The 18,336-nt window shown below is 52.8% G+C and overlaps 1 protein-coding gene across 2 annotated transcripts in view; it reads right to left on the reverse strand.

Annotated features, from left to right (window-relative positions):
- BCORL1 (BCL6 corepressor like 1) overlaps window positions 1-18,336 on the reverse strand; it is a 105,323-nt gene that overhangs the window by 40,287 nt on the left and 46,700 nt on the right. For both annotated transcript variants that reach the window (XM_069985769.1, XM_069985768.1), the window contains exons 3-5: window positions 18,051-18,135; window positions 13,811-16,495; window positions 4,213-4,354 (exon numbers count right to left, since the gene is read on the reverse strand). In XM_069985769.1, the coding sequence (XP_069841870.1) occupies window positions 4,213-4,354; window positions 13,811-16,495; window positions 18,051-18,135 (2,912 nt within the window). The remainder of the gene's footprint in view (window positions 1-4,212; window positions 4,355-13,810; window positions 16,496-18,050; window positions 18,136-18,336) is intronic.

An 18,336-nucleotide genomic window follows, 5' to 3' on the forward strand; every position in this document is an offset into this window, starting at 1 on the left:
CACTGTAATACCCTGCACTGTAATACCCTGCACTGTAATAGGCTGCCCTGTAATACGTTGCACTGTAATAGGCTGCACTGTAATACCCTGCACTGTAATAAGCTGCACTGTAATACCCTGCACTGTAATAGGCTGCCCTGTAATAGGCTGCCCTGTAATAGGCTGCACTGTAATAAGCTGCACTGTAATACCCTGCACTGTAATAGGCTGCCCTGTAATAGGCTGCACTGTAATAGGCTGCACTGTAATACCCTGCACTGTAATCGGCTGCACTGTAATAGGCTGCACTGTAATAGGCTGCACTGTAATAGGCTGCACTGTAATAGGCTGCACTGTAATACCCTGCACTGTAATAGGCTGCACTGTAATCGGCTGCACTGTAATAAGCTGCACTGTAATAGGCTGCACTGTAATACCCTGCACTGTAATACCCTGCACTGTAATAGGCTGCCCTGTAATACCCTGCACTGTAATAGGCTGCACTGTAATAGGCTGCACTGTAATACCCTGCACTGTAATAGGCTGCACTGTAATACCCTGCACTGTAATAGGCTGCACTGTAATAGGCTGCACTGTAATACCCTGCACTGTAATAGGCTGCCCTGTAATAGGCTGCACTGTAATAGGCTGCACTGTAATACCCTGCACTGTAATAGGCTGCACTGTAATACCCTGCACTGTAATAGGCTGCACTGTAATAAGCTGCACTGTAATAGGCCGCACTGTAATAGGCTGCACTGTAATACCCTGCACTGTAATACCCTGCACTGTAATAGGCTGCACTGTAATAAGCTGCACTGTAACACCCTGCACTGGAATAAGCTGCACTGGAATAGGCTGCACTGTAATAGGCTGCACTGTAATACCCTGCACTGTAATACCCTGCACTGTAATAGGCTGCACTGTAATAGGCTGCACTGTAATACCCTGCACTGTAATAGGCTGCACTGTAATACCCTGCACTGTAATAGGCTGCACTGTAATAGGCTGCACTGTAATACCCTGCACTGTAATAGGCTGCCCTGTAATAGGCTGCACTGTAATAGGCTGCACTGTAATACCCTGCACTGTAATAGGCTGCACTGTAATACCCTGCACTGTAATAGGCTGCCCTGTAATAGGCTGCACTGTAATAGGCCGCACTGTAATAGGCTGCACTGTAATACCCTGCACTGTAATAAGCTGCACTGTTATACCCTGCACTGTAATACCCTGCACTGTAATAGGCTGCACTGTAATAGGCTGCACTGTAATAGGCTGCACTGTAATAGGCTGCACTGTAATACCCTGCACTGTAATAGGCTGCGCTGTAATACCCTGCACTGTAATATCCTGCACTGTAATAAGCTGCACTGTAATAGGCTGCCCTGTAATACCCTGCACTGTAATACCCTGCACTGTAATAAGCTGCACTGTAATAGGCTGCACTGTAATAGGCTGCACTGGAATAAGCTGCACTGGAATAGGCTGCACTGTAATAGGCTGCACTGTAATAGGCTGCACTGTAATAGGCTGCACTGTAATACCCTGCCCTGTAATAGGCTGCACTGTAATAGGCTGCACTGTAATACCCTGCCCTGTAATAGGCTGCACTGTAATAAGCTGCACTGTAATAGGCTGCACTGTAATACCCTGCACTGTAATAGGCTGCGCTGTAATACCCTGCACTGTAATAGGCTGCACTGTAATACCCTGCACTGTAATAAGCTGCACTGTAATACCCTGCACTGTAATAGGCTGCACTGTAATAGGCTGCACTGTAATAGGCTGCACTGTAATAGGCTGCACTGTAATAGGCTGCACTGTAATACCCTGCACTGTAATAAGCTGCACTGTAATAAGCTGCACTGTAATAGGCTGCACTGTAATACCCTGCACTGTAATAGGCTGCACTGTAATAGGCTGCACTGGAATAAGCTGCACTGTAATAGGCTGCACTGTAATACCCTGCACTGTAATAGGCTGCACTGTAATCGGCTGCACTGTAATCGGCTGCACTGTAATAGGCTGCACTGTAATACCCTGCACTGTAATAGGCTGCACTGTAATACGCTGCACTGTAATACGCTGCACTGTAATAAGCTGCACTGTAATAAGCTGCACTGTAATACCCTGCACTGTAATACCCTGCACTGTAATACCCTGCACTGTAATACCCTGCACTGTAATAGGCTGCCCTGTAATACCCTGCACTGTAATAGGCTGCACTGTAATAGGCTGCACTGTAATACCCTGCACTGTAATAAGCTGCACTGTAATACCCTGCACTGTAATAGGCTGCACTGTAATAGGCTGCACTGTAATAGGCTGCACTGTAATACCCTGCCCTGTAATAGGCTGCACTGTAATAAGCTGCACTGTAATAGGCTGCACTGTAATAAGCTGCACTGTAATAGGCTGCACTGTAATAGGCTGCACTGTAATACCCTGCACTGTAATAGGCTGCGCTGTAATACCCTGCACTGTAATACCCTGCACTGTAATAGGCTGCACTGTAATAGGCTGCACTGTAATAGGCTGCACTGGAATAGGCTGCACTGGAATAGGCTGCACTGTAATACCCTGCACTGTAATAAGCTGCACTGTTATACCCTGCACTGTAATAAGCTGCACTGTAATAAGCTGCACTGTAATAGGCTGCACTGTAATACCCTGCACTGTAATAGGCTGCACTGTAATAGGCTGCACTGTAATAGGCTGCACTGTAATAGGCTGCACTGTAATAGGCTGCACTGTAATAGGCTGCACTGTAATACCCTGCACTGTAATAGGCTGCACTGTAATACCCTGCCCTGTAATAGGCTGCACTGTAATACCCTGCACTGTAATACCCTGCACTGTAATACCCTGCACTGTAATAGTCTGCACTGTAATACCCTGCACTGTAATAGGCTGTACTGTAATAAGCTGCACTGTAATAAGCTGCACTGTAATAAGCTGCACTGTAATGCCCTGCACTGTAATACCCTGCACTGTAATAGGCTGCACTGTAATAAGCTGCAATGTAATAGGCTGCACTGTAATACCCTGCACTGTAATAAGCTGCACTGGAATAAGCTGCACTGTAATAGGCTGCACTGTAATAGGCTGCACTGTAATAGGCTGCACTGTAATAAGCTGCACTGGAATAAGCTGCACTGTAATACCCTGCACTGTAATAGGCTGCACTGTAATAGGCTGCACTGTAATAAGCTGCACTGTAATAGGCTGCACTGTAATAGGCTGCACTGTAATAGGCTGCACTGTAATAGGCTGCACTGTAATAAGCTGCACTGTAATACCCTGCACTGTAATAGGCTGCACTGTAATAAGCTGCACTGTAATGCCCTGCACTGTAATACCCTGCACTGTAATAGGCTGCACTGTAATAGGCTGCACTGTAATAAGCTGCACTGGAATAAGCTGCACTGTAATACCCTGCACTGTAATAGTCTGCACTGTAATACCCTGCCCTGTAATAGGCTGCACTGTAATACCCTGCACTGTAATACCCTGCACTGTAATACCCTGCACTGTAATAGTCTGCACTGTAATACCCTGCACTGTAATAGGCTGTACTGTAATAAGCTGCACTGTAATAAGCTGCACTGTAATAAGCTGCACTGTAATGCCCTGCACTGTAATACCCTGCACTGTAATAGGCTGCACTGTAATAAGCTGCAATGTAATAGGCTGCACTGTAATACCCTGCACTGTAATAAGCTGCACTGGAATAAGCTGCACTGTAATAGGCTGCACTGTAATAGGCTGCACTGTAATAAGCTGCACTGGAATAAGCTGCACTGGAATACCCTGCACTGTAATAGGCTGCACTGTAATAGGCTGCACTGTAATAGGCTGCACTGTAATAAGCTGCACTGGAATAAGCTGCACTGTAATACCCTGCACTGTAATAGGCTGCACTGTAATAGGCTGCACTGTAATAGGCTGCACTGTAATAGGCTGCACTGTAATAAGCTGCACTGTAATAGGCTGCACTGTAATAGGCATGAACAATAGTGGAACGAGATGCGATCATGATCACCGACATTCACCGATCCTCAGCCCTTCATAGAGGAACAAGACTAGAGGATGTACCCAGAGCTATGGCGGAGCGGTGAGAGGACGATGGGGAGGATGACAGCGCAGCGATAGAACGGCCGCCGTTACACTGCCCCGGACCGATCCATTTATAATAAGAAGCAGATAGAGAGGGGAGAGCGACCTCCTTACCTGGGCACAGCTGGGGGTCCTCCGGCTCAGTCTTTATGGCTCTCCTCCTCCGTCTCCGCACTCCCACTTGCGGCTCGCTCTTTGACTTCGGACTCGTATGTTCTTTCTTCTGGAGGATGGAACTAGATTGCTGCCTCTTACCCTGAGACAATAGGAGACAACATGGTCATATAGGGCGGCCCGTCACCTGCGGGAGCCCCCCGAGCCCCCAATCTACATGACTGCCCGGGGGACGTAATCCTACACAGAGAGCCCCGGAGGTCATCAGGGGACGTAATCCTACACAGAGAGCCCCACAGCCCCGGAGGTCATCGGGGGACGTAATCCTATACAGAGAGCCCCACAGCCCCGGAGGTCATCGGGGGACGTAATCCTACACAGAGAGCCCCACAGCCCCGGAGGTCATCGGGGGACGTAATCCTACACAGAGAGCCCCACAGCCCCGGAGGTCATCGGGGGACGTAATCCTACACAGAGAGCCCCACAGCCCCGGAGGTCATCGGGGGACGTAATCCTACACAGAGAGCCCCACAGCCCCGGAGGTCATCGGGGACGTAATCCTATACAGAGAGCCCCGGAGGTCATCGGGGGACGTAATCCTATACAGAGAGCCCCACAGCCCCGGAGGTCATCGGGGACGTAATCCTATACAGAGAGCCCCGGAGGTCATCGGGGGACGTAATCCTACACAGAAAGCCCCACAGCCCCGGAGGTCATCGGGGGACGTAATCCTACACAGAGAGCCCCACAGCCACGGAGGTCATCGGGGGACGTAATCCTACACAGAGAGCCCCACAGCCCCGGAGGTCATCGGGGGACGTAATCCTACACAGAGAGCCCCACAGCCCCGGAGGTCATCGGGGGACGTAATCCTACACAGAAAGCCCCACAGCCCCGGAGGTCATCGGGGGACGTAATCCTATACAGAGAGCCCCACAGCCCCGGAGGTCATCGGGGACGTAATCCTATACAGAGAGCCCCGGAGGTCATCGGGGGACGTAATCCTATACAGAAAGCCCCACAGCCCCGGAGGTCATCGGGGGACGTAATCCTACACAGAGAGCCCCACAGCCACGGAGGTCATCGGGGGACGTAATCCTACACAGAGAGCCCCACAGCCCCGGAGTTCATCGGGGGACGTAATCCTATACAGAGAGCCCCACAGCCCCGGAGGTCATCGGGGGACGTAATCCTATACAGAGCCACAGCCCCGGAGGTCACGGGGGACGTAACCTATACCAGAGAGCCCCCGGAGGTCATCGGGGGACGTAATCCTATACAGAGAGCCCCACAGCCCCGGAGGTCATCGGGGACGTAATCCTATACAGAGAGCCCCACAGCCACGGAGGTCATCGGGGGACGTAATCCTACACAGAGAGCCCCACAGCCCGGAGGTCATCGGGGGACGTAATCCTACTACAGAGAGCCCACAGCCCCGGAGGTCATCGGGGGATGTAATCCTACAGAGAAGCCCCACAGCCACGGAGGTCATCGGGGGACGTAATCCTACACAGAGAGCCCACAGCACGGAGGTCATCGGGGGACGTAATCCTATACAGAGAGCCCCACAGCCCGGAGGTCATCGGGGGACGTAATCCTACACAGAGAGCCATTCCTTAGCCCACAGCCAACGGAGGTCATCAGGGGACGTAATCCTATACAGAGAGCCCCGGAGGTCATCGGGGGACGTAATCCTACCACAGAGAGCCCCACAGCCCCGGAGGTCATCGGGGGACGTAATCCTATTACAGAGAGCCCCACAGCCCCTGAGGTCATCGGGGACGTAATCCCTATACAGAGAGCCCCGGAGGTCATCAGGGGAACGGAATCTATACAGAGAGCCACCGGAGGTTCATCGGGGGACGGAATCCTACACAGAGAGGCCCCACAGCCCCCGGAGGTCATCGGGGACGTAAATCCTATACAGAGAGCCCCCACAGTCCCCGGAGGTCATGCGGGGACGTAATCCTACAACATGAGAGCTCCACACAGCCCCGGAGGTCATTGGGGGAACGTAATCCATACAGAGAGCCCCAACAGCCCCGGAAGGTCATCGGGGGACTGAATCCTATACATAGAGCCCCGGAGGGTCATCGGGGGACGTAATCCTATACAGGAGAGTCCCCACAGCCCCGGAGGTCATCGGGGGGGACGTAATCCTACACGAGAGAGCCCCCAGCCCCGGAGGTCTACGGGGGACGTAATCCTACACAGAGAGACCCACAGCCCCGGAGGTCATCGGGGGGGACGTAATCCTATACAGAGAGCCCCGGAGGTCATCAGGGGACGTAATCCTATACCAGAGAGCCCCACAGCCCCGGAGGGTCATCGGGGGACGTAATCCTATACAGAGAGCCCCACAGCCCCGGAGGTCATCGGGGGACGTAATCCTATACAGAGAGCCCACAGCCCCGGAGGTTCATCGGGGGACGTAATCCTACACAGAAAGCCCCACAGCCCCGGAGGTCATCGGGGGACGTAATCCTACACAGAGAGCCCCACAGCCCCGGAGGTCAGCGGGGGACGTAATCCTACACCAGAGAGCCCCACAGCCCCGGAGGTCATCGGGGACGTAATCCTATACAGAGAGCCCCACAGCCACGGAGGTCATCGGGGGACGTAATCCTACACAGAGAGCCCCACAGCCACGGAGGTCATCGGGGGCGCTAATCCTACACAGAGAGCCCCACAGCCCCGGAGGTCATCGGGGGACGTAATCCTATACAGAGAGCCCCGGAGGTCATCAGGGGACGTAATCCTACACAGAGAGCCCCACAGCCCCGGAGGTCATCGGGGGACGTAATCCTACACAGAGAGCCCCGGAGGTCATCGGGGGAGGTAATCCTACACAGAGAGCCCCACAGCCACGGAGGTCATCGGGGGACGTAATCCTACACAGAGAGCCCCACAGCCCCGGAGGTCATCGGGGGACGTAATCCTATACAGAGAGCCCCACAGCCCCGGAGGTCATCGGGGGACGTAATCCTACACAGAGAGCCCCACAGCCCCGGAGGTCATCGGGGGACGTAATCCTATACAGAGAGCCCCGGAGGTCATCGGGGGACGTAATCCTATACAGAGAGCCCCACAGCCCCGGAGGTCATCGGGGGACGTAATCCTACACAGAGAGCCCCACAGCCACGGAGGTCATCGGGGGACGTAATCCTACACAGAGAGCCCCACAGCCCCGGAGGTCATCGGGGGACGTAATCCTACACAGAGAGCCCCACAGCCCCGGAGGTCATCGGGGGACGTAATCCTACACAGAAAGCCCCACAGCCCCGGAGGTCATCGGGGGACGTAATCCTACACAGAGAGCCCCACAGCCACGGAGGTCATCGGGGGACGTAATCCTACACAGAGAGCCCCACAGCCACGGAGGTCATCGGGGGACGTAATCCTATACAGAGAGCCCCACAGCCCCGGAGGTCATCGGGGGACGTAATCCTACACAGAGAGCCCCGGAGGTCATCAGGGGACGTAATCCTATACAGAGAGCCCCGGAGGTCATCGGGGGACGTAATCCTACACAGAGAGCCCCACAGCCCCGGAGGTCATCGGGGGACGTAATCCTATACAGAGAGCCCCACAGCCCCGGAGGTCATCGGGGACGTAATCCTATACAGAGAGCCCCGGAGGTCCATCAGGGGACGTAATCCTATACAGAGAGCCCCGGAGGTCATCGGGGGACGTAATCCTACACAGAGAGCCCCACAGCCCCGGAGGTCATCGGGGGACGTAATCCTATACAGAGAGCCCCACAGCCCCGGAGGTCATCGGGGACGTAATCCTACACAGAGAGCTCCACAGCCCCGGAGGTCATTGGGGGACGTAATCCTATACAGAGAGCCCCACAGCCCCGGAGGTCATCGGGGGACGTAATCCTATACAGAGAGCCCCGGAGGTCATCGGGGGACGTAATCCTATACAGAGAGCCCCACAGCCCCGGAGGTCATCGGGGGACGTAATCCTACACAGAGAGCCCCACAGCCCCGGAGGTCATCGGGGGACGTAATCCTACACAGAGAGCCCCACAGCCCCGGAGGTCATCGGGGGACGTAATCCTATACAGAGAGCCCCGGAGGTCATCAGGGGACGTAATCCTATACAGAGAGCCCCACAGCCCCGGAGGTCATCGGGGGACGTAATCCTATACAGAGAGCCCCACAGCCCCGGAGGTCATCGGGGGACGTAATCCTATACAGAGAGCCCCACAGCCCCGGAGGTCATCGGGGGACGTAATCCTACACAGAAAGCCCCACAGCCCCGGAGGTCATCGGGGGACGTAATCCTACACAGAGAGCCCCACAGCCCCGGAGGTCATCGGGGGACGTAATCCTACACAGAGAGCCCCACAGCCCCGGAGGTCATCGGGGACGTAATCCTATACAGAGAGCCCCACAGCCACGGAGGTCATCGGGGGACGTAATCCTACACAGAGAGCCCCACAGCCACGGAGGTCATCGGGGGCGCTAATCCTACACAGAGAGCCCCACAGCCCCGGAGGTCATCGGGGGACGTAATCCTATACAGAGAGCCCCGGAGGTCATCAGGGGACGTAATCCTACACAGAGAGCCCCACAGCCCCGGAGGTCATCGGGGGACGTAATCCTACACAGAGAGCCCCGGAGGTCATCGGGGGAGGTAATCCTACACAGAGAGCCCCACAGCCACGGAGGTCATCGGGGGACGTAATCCTACACAGAGAGCCCCACAGCCCCGGAGGTCATCGGGGGACGTAATCCTATACAGAGAGCCCCACAGCCCCGGAGGTCATCGGGGGACGTAATCCTACACAGAGAGCCCCACAGCCCCTGAGATCATCGGGGGACGTAATCCTACACAGAGAGCCCCACAGCCCCGGAGGTCATCGGGGGACGTAATCCTATACAGAGAGCCCCGGAGGTCATCGGGGGACGTAATCCTATACAGAGAGCCCCACAGCCCCGGAGGTCATCGGGGGACGTAATCCTACACAGAGAGCCCCACAGCCCCGGAGGTCATCGGGGGACGTAATCCTATACAGAGAGCCCCACAGCCCCGGAGGTCATCGGGGGACGTAATCCTACACAGAGAGCCCCACAGCCCCGGAGGTCATCGGGGGACGTAATCCTACACAGAGAGCCCCACAGCCCCGGAGGTCATCGGGGGACGTAATCCTATACAGAGAGCCCACAGCCCCGGAGGTCATCGGGGGACGTAATCCTATACAGAGAGCCCCACAGCCACGGAGGTCATCGGGGGACGTAATCCTATACAGAGAGCCCCACAGCCACGGAGGTCATCGGGGGACGTAATCCTATACAGAGAGCCCCACAGCCACGGAGGTCATCGGGGGACGTAATCCTATACAGAGAGCCCCACAGCCCCGGAGGTCATTGGGGGACGTAATCCTATACAGAGAGCCCCACAGCCCCGGAGGTCATCGGGGGACGTAATCCTATACAGAGAGCCCCGGAGGTCATCGGGGGACGTAATCCTATACAGAGAGCCCCACAGCCCCTAGTGGACCCCACCACATGGCACTGACCTCCTCCTCTAGCTGCTTCTCTAGTGGACCCCACCACATGGCACTGACCTCCTCCTCTAGCTGCTTCTCTAGTGGACCTCACCACATGGCACTGACCTCCTCCTCTAGCTGCTTCTCTAGTGGACCTCACCACATGGCACTGACCTCCTCCTCTAGCTGCTTCTCTAGTGGACCTCACCACATGGCACTGACCTCCTCCTCTAGCTGCTTCTCTAGTGGACCTCACCACATGGCACTGACCTCCTCCTCTAGCTGCTTCTCTAGTGGACCTCACCACATGGCACTGACCTCCTCCTCTAGCTGCTTCTCTAGTGGACCTCACCACATGGCACTGACCTCCTCCTCTAGCTGCTTCTCTAGTGGACCTCACCACATGGCACTGACCTCCTCCTCTAGCTGCTTCTCTAGTGGACCTCACCACATGGCACTGACCTCCTCCTCTAGCTGCTTCTCTAGTGGACCTCACCACTTGGCACTGAGTGCGTTTTCTTCCTCTAGCTGCTACTACAGTGTTCTTCCACGTGTAAATGTTAAAAGTTTCTCAGAACATATTCTCTCATTGATACAGAGACTCTTATTTGGCTACATGAGACCTGAATACACTCCTGAAGAAGACGGCAGCCATTCCCCTGGTACCATGCAGCCAATGCCTAACCTCCCATCTGCCTCCTCCAATGTCTACGTCTCACTAGAAGTGATCCCGAGCCATAAAGTCTAGTTACTAAGCACAAAAATTTCTCCTTTTGTCACCACATTATGGATTACGGTGAACGGACAATTTCCTCACACTCTAAAGGGCAAAGGGGAAGTCTTGACATGGTAAAAAGCGAGACTTACATTAGGGAACTCCTAACGGACAGACACCTGACATTCACAGTCAATGACGTGATCTGTGGTCCGGATTCCACTGATGGAACATAGATCAGTCAGTACTGATCAGTCTTTGCTGTGGTCTGGTCTCCACTGATAGGCAGTAGATTTGTCATCCATGTTTGGTCTCTGCCATGATCTGGTCTCTATTGATGGGATGTAGATCTGTAAGTCATTGTCGGTCTCTGCTGTGATCTATGATCTGGTCTAGGATCCACTAATGGGATGCAGATCTGTCATTCATGGTTGATCTCTCCCATGATCTGATCTAGGATCCATTGATGGGATGTAGATCGGTCATTCATGGTCGGTCTCTGCCATGATCTGGTCTAGGATCCATTGAAGGGATGTAGATCGGTCATTCATGGTCAGTCTCTGCTGTGATCTACCTCTCATGAATGGATCCCTAAACCAGATCATAGATCACAGCAGAGACCGAATATGAATGACCTATCAACATCCCTTCAATGGATCCTAGATAGGGATGAGTGAACCGGGTTTGGGTTCGAGTCGATGCGAACCCGAACGTTCGGTATGTGATTAGCTGCTGCTGCTGAACTTGGATAAAGCTCTAAGGTTGTCTGGGAAACATGGATACAGCCAATGACTATATCCAGGATTTCCACATAGCCTTAGGGCTTTATCCAACTTCAGCAGCCACCGCTAATCAAATGCCGAACGTTCGGTTCGGAACGACTCGAGCATGCACCAGGTTCGTTCATCTCTAATCCTAGACCAGATCATAAATCACAGCAGAGACCAACCATGACTGACAGAGCTACGTGTCATCAATGGATCCTAAACCAGATCATAGCTCTGTCAGTGATGGTTGGTCTCTGCTGTAATCTATGATCTGGTCTAGGATCCATTGATGAGATGTAGAGCTGTTAGTCATGGTCAGTCTCTGCTGTAATCTATGATCTGACTCTAGGATCCATTGAAGGGATGTAGATCGGTCTTTCATGGTCCGTCTCTGCTTTGATCTATGATCTGGTCTAGGATCCATCGATGGGATGCAGATCTGTAATTTATGGTTGGTCTCTGCCGAGATCTAGTCTGGGCTCCATTAATGAGATGTAGATCTATCATTCATGGTTGGTCTCTGCCATGATCTGGTCTAGGATCCATTAATGAGATGTAGATCTGTCAGTCATGGTCGGTGTCTGCTGTGATCTATGATCTGGTCCCCATTGATGAGATGTAGATCTGTCAGTCATGATCGGTCTTTGCTGTGATCTATGATCTGGTCTAGGATCCATTATAAGATCTGTAGTTTGGAATTGAAAAATTTTTAACTATAACACCTGACAACTGAAAAAAATCCAGCAGAGCAGATGATGTTCTTGACATGTCTTCCATCGGGTGTCATCTGTTTTGTTTGTTCATGTCACGAAGAGGAGCTGATGGTTGGCACAAAATGTTCTAAATCAGCCTAAATTCAGTATCTCTCACATGTATGACCAGCTCAAATCTATGGATGACACTAGAGTCCTGCAGTTCATGAGGAGCTCTGACATCCTTCTCCTCTCCCCTCACCTGCTCCATCCTTCTCCTCTCACCTGCTCCATCCTTCTCCTCCCACCTGCTCCATCCTTCTCTTCTCATCTGCTCCATCCTTCTCTTCTCCTCTGCTCCATCCTTCTCTTCTCCTCTGCTCCATCCTTCTCCTCTCACCTGCTCCATCCTTCTCCTCTCACCTGCTCCATCCTTCTCCTCTCACCTGCTCCATCCTTCTCCTCTCACCTGCTCCATCCTTCTCTTCTCCTCTGCTCCATCCTTCTCCTCTCACCTGCTCCATCCTTCTCCTCTCACCTGCTCCATCCTTCTCCTCTCACCTGCTCCATCCTTCTCCTCTCACCTGCTCCATCCTTCTCCTCTCACCTGCTCCATCCTTCTCCTCTCACCATTCTCCATCCTTCTCCTCTCACAATTCTCCATCCTTCTCCTCCCACCTGCTCCATCCTTCTCCCCTCACCTGCTCCATTCTTCTCCCCTCACCTGCTCCATCCTTCTCTTCTCCTCTGCTCCATCCTTTTCCCCTCACCCACTCCATCCTTCTCCTCTCACCATTCTCCATCCTTCTCCTCTCACCTGCTTCCATCCTTCTCCTCTCACCTGCTCCATCCTTCTCTTCTCACCTGCTCCATCCTTCTCCACTCACCTGCTCCATCCTTCTCTTCTCCTCTGCTCCATCCTTCTCCTCTCACCTGCTCCATCCTTCTCCTCTCACCTGCTCCATCCTTCTCCTCTCACCTGCTCCATCCTTCTCCTCTCACCTGCTCCATCCTTCTCCTCTCACCTGCTCCATCCTTCTCCTCTCACCTGCTCCATCCTTCTCCTCTCACCTGCTCCATCCTTCTCCTCTCACCTGCTCCATCCTTCTCCTCTCACCATTCTCCATCCTTCTCCTCTCACCTGCTCCATCCTTCTCCTCTCACCTGCTCCATCCTTCTCCTCTCACCTGCTCCATCCTTCTCCTCTCACCTGCTCCATCCTTCTCCTCTCACCATTCTCCATCCTTCTCCTCTCACAATTCTCCATCCTTCTCCTCCCACCTGCTCCATCCTTCTCCCCTCACCTGCTCCATTCTTCTCCCCTCACCTGCTCCATCCTTCTCCCCTCACCTGCTCCATCCTTTTCCCCTCACCCACTCCATCCTTCTCCTCTCACCATTCTCCATCCTTCTCCTCTCACCTGCTTCCATCCTTCTCCTCTCACCTGCTTCATCCTTCTCCTCTCACCTGCTCCATCCTTCTCCTCTCACCTGCTCCATCCTTCTCCTCCCACCTGCTCCATCCTTCTCCTCCAACCTGCTCCATCCTTTTCCTCCCACCTGCTCCATCCTTCTCTCCTCACCTGCTCCATCCTTCTCCTCCCACCTGCTCCATCCTTCTCTCCTCACCTGCTCCATCCTTCTCTCCTCACCTGCTCCATCCTTCTCTCCTCACCTGCTCCATCCTTCTCCTCTCACCTGCTCCATCCTTCTCCTCTCACCTGTTCCATCCTTTTCCCCTCACCCACTCCATCCCTCCCCATGTCTGTAAGCCAGTCCTGGACAGTCAATTCTTAGAATTAGCGGAGTAACCAGTCCGACTGGACCTGCCCTGATGAGGGTCTATGGAGAGAACTTTACAACACAGTTAGGTCCTATAAAAAGGAACATGTTAAACCCCCTTACCTTTTCCTGCTAACACTCACCTTTTTCTTCTGAGGTTCCTGTAAACTTTTCTTGACATCTTCTTCACTTTCTTTACACTTGGACTTCTGTTGTGCTGGCTTAGGTGGTGTGTCCTGTTCCAGACGCCTACCCCGACCTCGTAAACCTGGCTCTTTCTTAACTTTGGCTCTGACTTTGGTGATCGGTGGCATTTCCACTGGTGACCATGATGCACTGTTAAAGGAGGGTAAATAGCCAAAGTTCTCATCATCATCTACCCTCTCGATTTTGACTTTGCTCAAGTCTACCTCCTGTACACAATGCTGAGTGTCCACAGGGGCATGCGTTTTTTTGTGGCTGCGCTTGCGATGCACAGGCTCATCCTGTGATACGTCGCTTTTGGCCTCCTTTTTGCCAATGTCGTGACTCAACGAGGGTAAGGTATGACCACAGTCTTTTCTATGACCCACTGACAGCGGCTCATTGGTCATGTAGGAGGCAAGTACTTTGTTTTTCGGCTTTGTGTCCCCAAACGTCTTTCGATTGCAACTCAACTTTGGTGGTCGGATCTTGTTGTCTTTGCAGTTCTGCTTGTCAGACAGTTTATTTAAAGTGGGGCTCCCTTCAGCCCTGATCTTTCCATCTGCACTGCTGTCTGCTTTGTCAGCGATGCCTGACTGAAGGTATAAAGCAGCATTTCCTGCAGCAGGTTTTGGTGCAAGCAAAGTTTTATTCGTAAGAGATTTCCGAGGCTTAGTAACAGGTTCACAAGTCCTTGCTTTTGCCAGGAGGTCATGTTCATGGGCCGTTGCTGGCATTGTTATGGTCGTCTGCTGAGTACCTAAGGTAGAATCTCCTACGCTTTTTTGAGGGATCACCTTGGATTCTGCTGGAAGAATGCTAGAATACAGAGTGAACTCACCAATGGGAAGTCTCGGATGGGAACCTTGGTTTGGATGGAGTGTGCCTGTGGCTGGTATGCCAATGGATAGCACTGATGTCTGATGGTATGGAGACCAACTAACTGGCAGAACCTGAGAATTGCTGGGCTTCCCATTTAAGTGACATTTTGGGAGTACTGTTCCATGTCCTGGTAAAGTCCACTCCTTTGAAGAACAGACAGAGTTCACTGTGGTAGGACGTCCATGAAGATGTCTCTTCTCTGCGGGCTGCTGGCCATCTACACTGGTCTGGCTATTCGTCTTGCCACATGACCCTGAGTTTTTTGGCTCTCCCTGGTCAACAATCGAGATTGGCTCCTGTTTTGCCAAATGTCGGGAGTCTGTGCTAAGGCTCAAACTAGAGTCTTTGTTCAACAATAGAGAAGCAGGCACTGGGTTGGCCACCCCTACATAAGTACCAGGTATGGTGCTAATAAGAGCAGCAGAATTCTTAATCCAAGATCCTGATGCTCCGACTATCTGTGATGATACCGGATCCCCATTTCTCAAATATTCTGGGAACATAACCAATGGGGGTACTCCGCGAAGATTCTGGCTAACACTGCTGCTGGTGAAACTGATAGGAGCAGGACTCTGAGTGCTACAGTCAGACCTGGACAAAACAGTAGACGACATTGAGGGTTTTCCGCTGGTATGCACCGGGGTTAACACTGGCATAGGTGGAGTCTTACGTTGGTTAGATGGAGCATGCTTATGGCGGTGAGATTTAGAGGACAAATCCAAAGGCAATTCGTAAGAGTCTTGGGGAGAGATCATCTCCCTTTCAAGCTGTGGAGGGGACTTTAATGGGGAAACGGAGGACGAGGAAGAGGAATCAATTTGTGGGTCTGGGTTAGGCGTTCTGGAATAGGAAGCTAGGGCAACAGGATTCACACTGACCACTGGGAGGGTGGGGTGTGCAGAGAGAGTCTGTAAAGCTGACAGGGTGGAGGCTGTTGTATCAGTGCAGACGGTAGAACCGTCCACCGTAGCTGTCATACTATTGCTGTTGGTGAGAGAAACAGGAGGAGCTGCCGTGCTCGCTGGTTTAGTCAACTCGGCAGGAACCACTTTGGGTTCAGTGGCCAATGGCCTTCCCAGAGTGGAAGCAAAAGCGTGCGGCTGAAGTTCTGAAGGTGCCTGCAGAAGACATCGCTCTGTCAAGCAGCTAGGCATGATGGGAAGAGTGAGAGTCGACGTGACACCAAACGTGGTGGGTAAGGTAGTTACACTTAGGGGCTGTCCACAGTTAGGAGGTGGGATGTAAACCAGGGGCTGGCTCTGCGTCAGAACGGCACCAGGTGGGAAAGAGAGAGGAAGCTTCTGCACGTTGGGGACCTGAGTGGTGGAGAAGCAGATTCTGCTCATAGTAAAGGGAAACCCAGAGGAAACAACGGCGTGTGAAGAGTCTACCGATTGACCTGCCATTTGTAATCCGGGGCCCAGGACAGTCTTTTGTTTTCCTGGGGTGTCAGCATCAGCAGCCGGGGCAGCAGAGAGTTCCGGCACTGACACTTTCTCTTGCGCTGGGGTCCTTGCAGGCTCCACTTTCTTACTCGGTCTACTTGAAGCTGCTTGGACAGAGTTCTCAGACATGTTTGTGGCAGCTTTGCCCTGGGGTGGTGAGGATACATTATTACAGGCCTTAGACAATGGGACGGCCCCTGCCGGCTCCGTGCCGTCTGGTGGTTTATCCTCCGGTTTTTGCCCAGTCTCCACCTGTGTAGCGCCAACGTCCTGCAGCATCAGGGCATCACTTTGGTTGGTTGCAGGTATTAAATCCACCTGAAATAGAAGAAAACATAAGATAAGAGTCTGGAGAAGCGGAATAAAGTTGAAGGCGAATGCCGCTGGGGTCCCCCTGCCGCGCTTTCATCCGCATGCATTTGTGTGCGTCTGCTTCGATCCGTCTTCCATTGACTTCCATTATTATCAAAACGCACCTGTAATTTTTTAACTTACACAAAAACACAGGCAACCACATTTTTGTGTCGGCTACAAAAACCGCTGCGTTATGATCAGTTTTTTATAATGGAAGTCAATGGAAAAATGGATTAAAATCTACGCAAAAAACTGATAGAAAAAAACGTATTTAAAAAAGGTTGTTGTGAAGGCGGCTGAAGCCTCGGGCTGTCAGTGTCAGAATGGCAGCCAAAGACACGCGGCAGCATTTACAGGAGAGGGATGGAGAGTCAATGGGAGGATGAAGTCTCAGGACAATGGGGTCAGGGCCAGCACCTTCTCACATCAGTCACATGACCTGTTATGTCACATGACCTGTGGTCTCAACAGACTAGGGATCGCAACCCTCTAAGTTCATGAGCAGGATTTACAGAACAAGTGTGGAAGGGAAAGTCGGTGACACACAGGCAGAGCACAGGAAGTTTTCATTAGTGTATGTTTAAGGGGTACTCCACTCATACATAACTCACCATGGGGAGACTAACAATTCCTGCTATACCTGTTATTATCTATTCAGTCTCCTTCCCCCAGTTCTCAGTTCCTGCTTTCTGCTGAAGACACAAAAATCTGTGTGTGAGCCTTTCTCTGTGTCTCCCCCTCCTCCCCCCTCCCTTCTGAAACAGCTGATGTAACCAAGTCCCTGGCTGGCTGTATCTGCAACATTGTAGCTTCTTTGTAATGCTGGGAGGGATAATCACAGTAAGTTCATCAGAAACATAACCTCAGATTAACCCTCCCAGCATGACAAAGAAGCTACAATGTTGCAGATAAAGCTTGCCAGGGACTTGTTAACATTAGCTGTCTCAGACGGGAGGGGGAAGGAGGGGGAGACCCCCTGCAGATCCCACTGCAGACCCCTCCAGGCCCAACCAACATTAGCTGTCTCAGACTGGAGGGGGGAGGAGGGGGAGAGAGAAAGGCTCATACACATAATTTTATAATTCTTTGTCAACCCCCTGCAACCCCCACCGAGCCCAATCAAGTGCCAACCCCCTACAGACCCCACCAAGCCCAACCAAGTGTCAACCCCCTGCAACCCCCACCGAGCCCAACCAAGTGCCAGCCCCCTACAGACCCCACCGAGCCCAACCAAGTGTCAACCCCCTGCAACCCCCACCGAGCCCAATCAAGTGCCAACCCCCTACAGACCCCACCAAGCCCAACCAAGTGCCAACCCCCTACAGACCCCACCAAGCCCAACCAAGTGTCAACCCCCTGCAACCCCCACCGAGCCCAACCAAGTGCCAACCCCCTACAGACCCCACCGAGCCCAACCAAGTGCCAACCCCCTACAGACCCCACCGAGCCCAACCAAGTGCCAACCCCCTGCAGACCCCAGTATAAAGACATAGAGGGGGTGGGTATGGGTTAGGCTCACCTTGGAGAGGATACTGCTCACACAACGCTCCTCGGATCCCAGGTGCTGGGGGACGCTGGACTCCTCATCAGACAGTGCCGGCCTCCTGTCCAAAACCAAAGACAACACAGTGAGCAAGAGAGGAATCCAGGGGCAAAACTACTCACCGCCATCAACTGCGTAACAGACATCTCCCCCACCCATATATATATATATATATATATGCAAAAAGGGGTCCATGGAGTCTCAGTTACGAGTCTCAGAACACGGGAATAGCCAGATATCCCTCTCCAGAGAAGGAAGCCCA

Source organism: Dendropsophus ebraccatus, chromosome 10 (genome assembly GCF_027789765.1).
Source record: "Dendropsophus ebraccatus isolate aDenEbr1 chromosome 10, aDenEbr1.pat, whole genome shotgun sequence".
Lineage (NCBI taxonomy): Eukaryota > Metazoa > Chordata > Amphibia > Anura > Hylidae > Dendropsophus > Dendropsophus ebraccatus.